The sequence below is a fragment of the Schistocerca gregaria genome, chromosome 7 (assembly GCF_023897955.1).
Source record: "Schistocerca gregaria isolate iqSchGreg1 chromosome 7, iqSchGreg1.2, whole genome shotgun sequence".
NCBI lineage: Eukaryota > Metazoa > Arthropoda > Insecta > Orthoptera > Acrididae > Schistocerca > Schistocerca gregaria.
The window spans coordinates 275,664,858-275,676,904 of NC_064926.1; the positions used below are offsets into that span (position 1 = coordinate 275,664,858).

The following is a 12,047-nucleotide window of genomic DNA, read 5'->3' on the forward strand; positions in this document are numbered from 1 at the left end:
TTGAATGGAATGGACAGTGTCTTGAGAGGAGTATATAAGATGAACATCAACAAAAGCAAAACGAGGATAATGGAATGTAGTCGAATTAAGTCGGGTGATGCTGAGGGAATTAGATTAGGAAGTGAGACACTTAAAGTAGTAATGGAGTTTTGCTATTTGGGGAGCAAAATAACTGATGATGGTAGAAGTAGAGAGGATATAAAATGTAGACTGGCAATGGCAAGGAAAGCGTTTCTGAAGAAGAGAAATTTGTTAACATCGAGTATAGATTTAAGTGTCAGGAAGTCATTTCTGAAATATTTGTATGGAGTGTAGCCATGTATGGAAGTGAAACATGGACGATAAATAGTTTGGACAAGAAGAGAATAGAAGCTTTCGAAATGTGGTGCTACAGAAGAATGCTGAAGATTAGATGGGTAGATCACATAACTAATGAGGAAGTATTGAATAGGATTGGGGAGAAGAGAAGTTTGTGGCACAACTTGACCAGAAGAAGGGATCGGTTGGTAGGACATGTTTGGGGGCATCAAGGGATCACCAATTTGGTATTGGAGGGCAGCGTGGAGGGTAAAAATCGTAGAGGGAGACCACGAGATGAATACACTAAGCAGATTCAGAAGGATGTAGGTTGCACTAGGTACTTGGAGATGAAGAAGCTTGCACAGGATAGAGTAGCATGGAGAGCTGCATCAAACCAGTTTCAGGACTGAAGACCACAACAACAACATATCTAATAAACATTTCTCTTATATTTAGGATTTGTAAAACATCTCAGTATATAACAAAATTTTCTCAGCTTTCTGATCTTATCTTTAGTTTCTCACTGACTGTCTTAGCTTTTACAATAGTTATAGTTTCGTCAGCAGGGTAGTTAATGTATGAGGTTTTACTGTTGCAAAATTACAAACATATTGAAATAATTACACTTTTGCCTAGATACCTTAGCTTAATTTTGCTATGCTGATGATACTTTTATCAGTTCATTATTTATTGTGTGAATGTGATATTTCTATACCCTAGTATATATACTCCAGGATATAGTGCAAAATATATAAAATGTACAAAATTCTATAAGTACATTCTGATGCAGCTGTTCAAGCTCTATCCATTGAGAGATAATTTATCAAAATCTCCAATTCCTTGAAGAGATGTTAAATTTGAAAGTTCCTTTTTTTGCAAAACTTTGATCGTACTCAGAAACTTCTTTTTTTGATTGAGGGTGCATTTTTACGAACATACTCATCTTATTTTTCTGTGCAAGTAGCCATGCTTGCTTGTTTTCTAGATGTACTGCATTGGGTTTTACTGAACTCGGGTCTATTTGGTATATATTGCCGTCCCTTGTTTCTACCAGTGTCTAGCCTCATCAAGGACCTCTCTAATGGTCATGCATGCTGGGTATTTCCAACCACCAGGCCAAATCCTCGGTTTACTTGCTCCCACCTACAACTGCAGTATCTCTTGTACTACAGCCTCTGCCAGTCATGGAATCTGAAATCTGTTGTCTCTCAGCTAAGAGTCTCAAATACTGCTGCCACCCTGTGATGAACACATGCACAGTAATTTCATCTCTAAAAGTTCTGTCATACAGGTGTACCTTGATGCTACTTCATAGGCTGCTCTATGACATAGCTAATTAGTGAAACCTCATGTGGTGTCTGACACTGATTGTACTAAAATGGGGATTTGCAGCCTAAATTATGTAAGTGATAAACTCAGTCCAGTTGCTGCAGTATGAGTTTGCATTGGAGATAGGTGTCCCACATCTACTCTTTGTTGTTATTTTATTTATTTATGTTTGTTCTTTCCAACAAATTTCTGTGTTGTAGCCCCGTTTTCAGGCAAACATTCCTGTCATCCACCAAGTCATCAGGTTAGAATGCACTAGGCACAGCTAAACTATTTTGTACACCAACCAGAGACTGTATACTCTGTTACTCTGTCAAATGTTAACATCAAATTCGTAAATGCAGTTCATTGTGCCAGCATGCTCATAGATTCTTCAACTGGTAAGTCACAGTAATCATAATGTTTTCCATTTCTTTTGAAGGAGAATTTTGTTGACTACTAACCAATGCAATGCCTGAAAGCCACGCAAACCAAGAGAGCATTGTCAGCAACTGCCATACAGGATCTTTCTTTCTACCAGTGAGCTCACAGCTTTAATCGATAGATAGACTTTTTTCCATAGATCTGTAGTGAGGAAGTCATCAAGAATGTTGTACATGTCATAAAAACAAAAATATACAATACATATCTACAAGAGAAAAATATGCGAACGTTCCTTCCACAGATCATAAAAGAAAAGGATCTCGAGGAAGTGAAATACATAAAAAATCTGAAACATATTTTCATTAAATGTTATCCACACATACCACAAACATGTAATTGTGTATAAACTGACATGCATAAGATAATTTAGAACATTTGCTTATACAGTCCGCATTACAGCACTGAAGATGTATAGAAGATTTTATGTAACCATTATTTGATATTAATAATATATACATCAGTTTCTGGACTGAAGACCGCAATAACAACATACATCAGTTGGGTCTACTAAAAAATTTGTCAATGGACTAAAACTCTTATTTCTGTTATTGATTTAGTGAACTGAGCTTTCGGTTTGAAAAAGAAATGCTATGTTATTTATGACATATTACATTATGGAATAATTATAATGGGAAGCATTACATAGTATTTCAAGTTCCTTGAATAAGCCTCAACAATGTAGAAAAATACAGATTGTTACTTGCAGTAAAGAAGACACATCAAGTTGCAGACAGGCACAATTAAAAGACACTTACATACAGCTTTCGGCCACAGCCTTCATCAGTAAAGGGTAGACACACACCATTCACACACACACACAAGCAAGCACACCTCACACACACACAACTGCCAGCTCCAGCATCTCAGGCCAGAATGCCGATGCTGGAGTTAACAATTGTTTGTAAGTGATCTGTGATTGCTGGTGTGTGTCTATCATTTACTGATGAAGGCTGTGGCCGAGAGCTAGATGTACAGGGAGACACTTATTGAGCTATATGAAAAAAAGCATACATTAGTTACAAATTATAGCATGCCCACATTTCTTTCAACCTGTAAATGTCACTATAGATATTTCGACATGTTCGATATGCCTGCCATCATTGACGGTGATGTAGTGAAGATGAATAGCGAAATTCTGCATAACGTGCTGAAGTGTTGGAACATCAATGCTGTCGGTGACCTCCTGAATGGCTGTTTTCAGCTCAGCAATGGCTTCGGGGTTATTGGTGTAGATCTTGCCCTTAATATAGCCCCACAAAAAGGAGTCATGTGTTCACATCTGGAGAATGTGGCAGCCCATTCCAGTGGTCTCTGAGTACCCTAGAGCCAGAATGCTGTCCCCAAAGTGCTTTTCCAGGACATCAAACATTCCCCAGCTTCAATAGGGTTGAGCTCCATGTTAGGTGATCCACATCTTGTCAAAATCAGGGCCACTTTGGATAATAGATGTGAAATCATCTTCCAAAATCTTCACATACCATTTGGTAGTCATCGTGCTATCAAGGAATATAACACCGATTATTCCATGACTGGACGTTGCACACCATACAGCCACCCGTTGAGGGTGAAGAGGCTTCTCGGTTGCAAAATGTGGATTCTCAGTCCCCCAAATGGACCAGTTTTGCTTATTGATGAACCCATCCAAATGAAAGGGGCTTCGTCGCTAAAGCAAACCATGCAGTTTGAACATCCTAATGCAAACTGTTCAAAAGTTATGACAATTTTATTTCATACAGTTCAAAAGTTGTCACCCTGTAAGGGTCTTTTAAGTGTTCCTATGCCTATGTGCAAGTTAATATGTCCTTATGGTAAGCAGCAATCTGTCTTTTCCTGCTTTGTTGATATTCCTACCTGGAGTTTCTATTGTTTTAATAAACCTTTGGATTACATTCTTGAATTCATGACACAAGTAATTCGTATTACATGTTCTTGAACTCTGAAAACTTTTAAGTTACTGATAAGTTTCCGCAAAATATGAAACTATATGACATCATGTACTGGTTGCATAATAAGTGGGAAGATATTAACTCAAACTTGTGTCTACCTTAATGCGTTGAATTGTCATTTCTGTGGCGTGACTTAACATTTTTGTATTTGGTCATTACTTATTGAAATAGTTTTCTTTCTGCTCTGAATGACTGTCTTGGTGTAGTTGCAATGGTCTTATTAAGCAATTCATGTTATCCATTAGTATATTTTGCAAATACTGTATTAAAATATCATGTTATTTCAGACATTGGAGCATATCCAGACAGTGTGAATGTATTAGAAGGTGTTGAAGGTGATGTGAGAACACCAGAAAAACTCGTGGATGGTGTTAATGACACTCTAGATGGTCAACATATGTGGCTGGCCCCAATTCTCCCAGATGAGGTAATTATTATACTTCAAAGACATACTGAGTAGCTGATGAAATCCAATCAATCAAGCAATGTGAACTTTCTTAATGTAATATGCTCATCCAAATCTGATATTTCTTTGTTAGTTTACTACAGATTGAAAAACTTAGTAAACCCCTTTCAGTTTTAGTACTTAAATGTTAACAAGATTTTTAAGTGCACCTATGAAGCTGTGTGTAAACATCTCCTAGCCTCTACAGTCATCAGATTCCTCCTTTTCACTATCTCGCTCTAATCCATTCACGCAATTAAATGTCTATGAATTCTTATTCACAGTATTCTCTATCTACTTCTACATGTATACCCTGCAAACTACTGTAGTTCACATCAGAGAGTGCTTTATAATGTTCTTCTGGTGGTCTGTTTCTAACAGTTTGTTTCTGACTTCCCTGCTCTCATTAAAGTACTCAACGACATTGAACAGATTATCACCATCTCCTTGGGAGGCAAGTTTTATCATACAGTGTATCTTTTCATAATATGGTGCAGACATTCTCTTCTGACATTGAAGTTTAGCATGCTATTGCTATTGAAATCATTAGATACTGATTTGTGTGAGAAAAGGATTGGCCATTTGCCAGGTCCTCTAACAGAAACAGACATTAGAAAGCAGCCAGACACAAATTTAAAAATAATGTTAAATCACTAGAATTTTGTAGATAGGTTTTATAAGGAGCAAGATGGGTAACAAGCAGAAAAAAGTTTAAAACACCATTTTAAATATTAGGCTGCATCATTGTGAAACATCAGTTAAAACAAATATACCGACAACTTGACAGTCTTTGCTGCATTTGTTGTCAGGGTGACTAACTGGTGGATTCTGATGATACAGGAAAAATAAAAATAACCTGTTAATTTTTGTATCTCTGTAATGATTATATAGAACAGATCAAACGAAACATTTAAAATGATCAGTACAAAGTAATTAAAATGGAGAATGATATAAGTTAAAGGAAAACATGGTTTGAGGTCTCCCATATGTGTGCTTTTAAAACCTCCCTACGAACTTGTTTCAGTTTCTGTAATACTGGATTTACATGAGTGTAAGATGCCCCCCCCCCCCCCCCCCCCCAATTTTCCAATTTCTTAAGAGGCTCCTCAGGAAAAATATATTTTTTAACATAATAATGTACAGAAAGTTCTGATTGAAAATTACGAATTATTTAGGAATAAAGGACACAGCTCACCGAAAGGCAGAAGCACTGTGTCATTGATGGGCACACAAAGGTACAGAGCTTGGCTAGCTTTTGGAATGCATTTCCTTTTTCAAATGTGTAGGAAAAACATGCACGCAAACACACACGCACACACCTGTCCTCGTACATTGTCAGGGTTGCCGCAAATTCTGGAAATCAGGGAATTTCAAACATATCAGGGGAATATCAAGGAAACATGAAAAAACACTTGAAAAATCTCGTTGGTTTCATTTCATCAACATGGTGTGTGTAACATATGAATAACTGGCCACACAAGTGGACTTCATGACAGGCCAAAACCACAGGCCATTTCTGTGGGTATCTCTAACTGATCGGGCCTGCCAATCTGAAGCCTAACATTTCCCACTAATTTGTAGGCTCTGACCATCGTGTCTAGTCTCACCGATCTGCCTGCAGTCCAGGTCTGTTTGTGTGTGGTGTAATCCTACAGATTTTTGTGGTATATCCAAGGACCCAGGACTGTTGTGCTCCTCAGCAGGCCAGAGGCCATGGGCGATGAATTTAAAGAAAATGCGACTGTCTCACAGTAAGTACTTTGTACAGTGCAGCATTTTATAGACTTTTATTTATTCTGATACATTTTGGTATTTGGAAAAGAATTTATATATTAGGAAGTATGGACGAAAGGAAGAAGAAAATTGTGGCATCCACTGGTGGTTAGTGTGCTATGTACTCATATATTTCTCGAAAGAAAAATCACACAATACCTGTAGCACAATAGACGTAACACAGTGACTAATAACCGACAATAACAGACATAGTGGAATCAAAATTTTATTGGTGGTCACCCATAGTGTTGGTTTACACAACTGTTCCTGCCTAATATACTTCTTTCTGAGGTTATTTCTGAAATCTGTGAAGATATTTTAAATCTGTCTTGTGACTCCAAGGAAATGTGTATTTTTGTAACAAATGTGTTTCTGTTTTATTGAAATAAAACAACAACAATGGTCTTACTGGAACACATATACCATTTGCCTTGCTTTCTCCATTTATAAACAGTTCATTACAAAAGATGTTCATGTTAAGACTTTTGTTCACATGGGGAGAGATCTACCATGGGGCCTCAGCCTTTGCAGCATCTTTTCCCTTCCATGCTGAATGTCTATCTTGCTGTTCTTTTTCCGCTCCTATAGTGAACATGTGTGGGGTGTTTTTATGAATGTTCGGCACTCTCCGTAGCTGACATAAGAACAGTCTCACCATTGTTTTTTGAACCATTTTTCTTTCTTCATTCACCTTGTCCTATCCTTCCTCAGTTTCGGCATTTGCGCTCCTCTTTTTCCTTCCTCCTTCCTGTGCACTCCTGAAGGCCGGCTAATGCATCTGACGCGTAACAGGTGACTGGCTAACACCTAATTCCCAGCCCCGGCTCTACAAGTAGGATTCAAACATATCTCCTGGTACAGGCTAATCTACCCCTACCTCACATCACTTGTTGATTGTTACTGACTTCATAAGTAACTCTTTCAATAAGCTTCAAGATGAGTAAGATTTACAATAAACTTTTTACTTATCTTCTTTTCTTGCAATTGTCTCCAGTTCTTCACATCTAGGAACTGATTCTTGAAGCTGAAATTTTTGGTGTTATACACTCCTGGAAATGGAAAAAAGAACACATTGACACCGGTGTGTCAGACACACCATACTTGCTCCGGACACTGCGAGAGGGCTGTACAAGCAATGATCACACACACGGCACAGCGGACACACCAGGAACCGCGGTGTTGGCCGTCGAATGGCGCTAGCTGCGCACCATTTGTGCACCGCCGCCGTCAGTGTCAGCCAGTTTGCCGTGGCATACGGAGCTCCATCGCAGTCTTTAACACTGGTAGCATGCCGCGACAGCGTGGACGTGAACCGTATGTGCAGTTGACGGACTTTGAGCGAGGGTGTATAGTGGGCATGCGGGAGGCCGGGTGGATGTACCGCCGAATTGCTCAACACGTGGGGCGTGAGGTCTCCACAGTACATCGATGTTGTCGCCAGTGGTTGGCGGAAGGTGCACGTGCCCGTCGACCTGGGACCGGACCGCAGCGACGCACGGATGCACGCCAAGACCGTAGGATCCTACGCAGTGCCGTAGGGGACCGCACCACCACTTCCCAGCAAATTAGGGACACTGTTGCTCCTGGGGTATCGGCGAGGACCATTCGCAACCGTCTCCATGAAGCTGGGCTACGGTCCCACACACCGTTAGGTCGTCTTCCGCTCACGCCCCAACATCGTGCAGCCCGCCTCCAGTGGTGTCACGACAGGCTTGAATGGAGGGACAAATGCAGACGTGTCGTCTTCAGCGATGAGATTCGCTTCTGCCTTGGTGTCAATGATGGTCGTATGCGTGTTTGGCGCCGTGCAGGTGAGCGCAACAATCAGGACTGCATACAACCGAGGCACACGGCCAACACCCGGCATCATGGTGTGGGGAGCGATCTCCTACACTGGCCGTACACCTCTGGTGATCGTCGAGGGGACACTGAATAGTGCACGGTACATCCAAACCGTCATCGAATCCATCGTTCTACCATTCCTAGACCGGCAAGGGAACTTGCTGTTCCAACAGGACAAGGCACGTCCGCATGTATCCCGTGCCACCCAACGTGCTCTAGAAGGTGTAAGTCAACTACCCTGGCCAGCAAGATCTCCGGATCTGTCCCCCATTGAGCATGTTTGGGACTGGATGAAGCGTCGTCTCACGCAGTCTGCACGTCCAGCACGAACGCTGGTCCAACTGAGGCGCCAGGTGGAAATGGCATGGCAAGCCGTTCCATAGGACTACATCCAGCATCTCTACGATCGTCTCCATGGGAGAATAGCAGTCTGCATTGCTGCGAAAGGTGGATATACACTGTACTAGTGCCGACATTGTGCATGCTCTGTTGCCTGTGTCTATGTGCCTGTGGTTCTGTCAGTGTGATCATGTGATGTATCTGACCCCAGGAATGTGTCAATAAAGTTTCCCCTTCCTGGGACAATGAATTCACGGTGTTCTTATTTCAATTTCCAGGAGTGCAGTTTCTCATGGTTCCAATTGACATAAATAATGCTGAAATATTGTCTGAGCAGTAATTTCTGTTTCTGTAATTTTTATTCTTTCTCTTTTTTCTGTGTCAACCGTCTTTAAAATTTCTATTTCATCAAAACCGAAAATTACATTGTTATTTGACAAAAATATAAACACTTCCAATCACATCAGAGGCATGCCCACTACTAATCCATTCGTACTAACAATATTCCAAGGAGTTTACAAATTTTCTTGACAAATGAATGTCTACCAATTTACATTATTATTTTATAAATGAACCCGGAAGTAAGCATAATAAATATCGTCAAATTGTGCAATTAATAATAGGAATTTTAAGTGTGCCAGATATTTCCTAATTTCAAATATTTCAAAAAAAGATTTATTTTAACTGTACATGCCGAGCTAGTACATACCTATTATCAAAACGAAAATAAAGTAATTCGTTTTATGGATTATAGCCTGAAATATATGACATCATGTACAAAATCATATGAAATTCTTTTAGAAAAACAGCTGAGATAATATTAACCTGATTAAAAAATTCTAATTACTTTTGTTATCAATTACTTCTCGTGAGGAAAAGTAATGCTAGAGGATGGTGTCCCTTTACAAGGCCAGGCCCTGGGAGGGGTGATTGCCTGAGCTGCTACCTTCCGAAACTGCCGATTGGTCCCTCTGTCCGGTGTTCAGGAGGTGTGACCTGAGGTGTGAGCAATCACCTAAGGTGGTTGTGCCCCCTTGTAAAGGAGGACCCCAGTTGGAAGGAGCATGCCATCGGAGGTGCTGGCAATCATGGGGGATTTTCTTGCAATGAGCCAATCATCTTCGCAAACAGCGTCTACAAAACATAAACAGAATTAGGCTAATGATTCAAAGACCCTCCCAGCTGCACCACGTTCAAATACCCTCCCAGGTGCACCACAGTTACTCGTGGTTTCACGTACTGAAGACAGTCAGTCTTCCGCAATGGTAAATCCGTTTATTATTCAGAAAGGTGTTATTGCATTTTCTGGCCCTGTAAAATCGTGCTCTCATTTATGGAATGGCACTTTGCTTTGGAGACTACTTCTGGTTCTCAGAGACAACAAGTACTTCCTGTGTCTTTTCTCTACGGCTATCCTTGTTCATGTCAAGGCCCATCAAACTCTTAATTCTTCCCATGGTGTCATAAACACTAGGCTGCTCAACAGTCTGACTGAGGACCGAACATACCTCTCTGATCAGGGTGTCATTTCTGTCCATCGGGCAATGAAAAAGGTAGATGTCTCTTTAGTGCCCACACATACACACTTTTTCTCACCTTTGATAGAGTGGTGCTACTGTCCACACTCAGAGCATGTTATGAGGTTCCTGCAGTCGGACTGTACATTCCAAACCCAATGTGTAACCACCAGTGTCACAATTTCAACCACACTTGAATGTCTTGTTGACACTCGGCCAAATGTGTAACCTGTGGCAGGGATGTGCACGAGGGTGATTGTACACCCCCTTCTCCCTGCTGTATCAAATGCAATGGCACCTATGGTGCATCCTCTCAAGATTGTCCCACATATCTCGATGAGCAGGCTGTCAAGGAGATCCAGGTAAAGGAAAAAGTTCCTTACCCAGTCACTTGCAAGTTATTGGCTTGTTGCAAACCCTGCATTCTACCGTCTGGCACTTACAGTACTGTTCTTGCTACATCTCACTCCATGAAGGACATAGCCACTCAGACATGCGACCTCAAATTCAGCTCTGAGGTTGTGAAATCGCCCATTGTTATGCTAGCATCTCTGTCCCCTCATCCAGCTGTGCAACAAGCTATCAAACCCTTGCCTCATGGAGTGAAGGCACCAGCTCCACAACCGGCAGGCTGAAAAGAACTGAAGGAATGCTCCTGTGAAGACTTCCTATGACCTTCCACCCAACCATCACCTGAGTCATCATCTGATAACGAGAAAGACTCGAAGAAGTCCGACAAAGGCAAATGGTCTTCTACTTCACCTACTCGAAGATCGTCCTCAAAGGTGTCGCCATATGGTACCTTTGCCCAGCTGGCCTCTGTGTTGTCAGTGCACATCACCAACTGTTTTTCTGCAGTGGACTCCGCAGACTGACAGCAGAAGAAAGGCGACTCTTCTGTGGACCTCATGGAGCAGGATCCTCCTGCCTCAGTGCCCTGTAGCAGTGAGTCTTCACAGGCTGGCAGTCGGAAGTCGACATCACTTCAGTTTTTCCTCATCATGACTCTCTTCCAATGAAATGTTCATGGCCTTTGATCCAACAAAGAGGATTTATGGCTACTTTTAGAATCGCAGCATCCACTTGTACTCTGCCTTCAGGAAACAAAATTTCCTTCTCACGACCAATTTGAGCTTTTGCATTTCTTCCTGGTCCGTTTTGACCTTCCGCCCAAGGTCAGCATTTCATCTCATGGGGTAGTCATGCTACTCATGTGGGATGATGTTCATAGTCAACACAGGTCCCTGTCTGCCTGGCTTCAAACTGTTGCAGTTCGCCTTTTCCTTCCTCTATGAACATTTTCCCTTTGTACCATTTACATCCATCCATCATTCGATGTCATCAGGCTCGACTTCCTCCAGCTTATTACGCAGCTACCTCACCCATTTCTGCTGCTCGTTGACTTTAATGTGCCCCATCTCATTTGGGATCCTCCCAGAACCTGTCTGAGAGGTGCCCTCTTGGCTGACCTTCTTAATCAACTTGACCTTTTCTGTGTTAACACAGGAGCACCCATGTTTCTTTCAGACTCCTCTTACACCTATTCCCATTTGGACCTATCTTTCTGCACTGCCCATCTTGCCCATTGTTTTCAGTAGTCCATTCCTTCTGACACCTACTCGAGCGACTATTTCCCATGTGGTATCTGTTTACTGACTCCTATCCCACCTCTGTGCACACCCAGATCGTAGCTTACTAAGGCCAGCTGGAGGCTTTACTCTTACCTGGTGACCTTTGATGAACACGATTTCCCCAGTTGTTATGACAAGGTGGAATATCTTACAAACATTACCCTTAATGCCGCAGAACGTTCCATTCCTTGCACTTTCTCTTACCATGCCATCTCCAAGTCCCTGGGGAAACTGAGATATGTTGTGATGCAATTTGCACTTGGAGATGTGCTCATTGTGTTGTTAAATATTATCCTATAATAGCAACCTGGATTCATTGTAAACACATGCATGTACAGTGTTGTCACACTCTTCGGGTTAACATAAAAGCTAGCTGGATTTCATTTGCTTGTTCATTTAACAGTTCCACCCCCTCTACCGTCGTGTGGGCCAACCTCCAACGGCTTTGTGCGACCAAGATCCATTCCCCAGTTTCTGCCCTGATAGTAGCAGATGATGTCAT

At 41.5% G+C, this 12,047-nt stretch overlaps 1 protein-coding gene across 1 annotated transcript in view; it reads left to right on the top strand.

Annotated features, from left to right (window-relative positions):
* The window catches only part of LOC126281215 (katanin-interacting protein-like), a 288,539-nt gene that overhangs the window by 247,862 nt on the left and 28,630 nt on the right, over window positions 1-12,047 (top strand). The window contains exon 12 of the mRNA XM_049979962.1: window positions 4,286-4,425. Coding sequence (XP_049835919.1) covers window positions 4,286-4,425 — 140 coding nt within the window. The remainder of the gene's footprint in view (window positions 1-4,285; window positions 4,426-12,047) is intronic.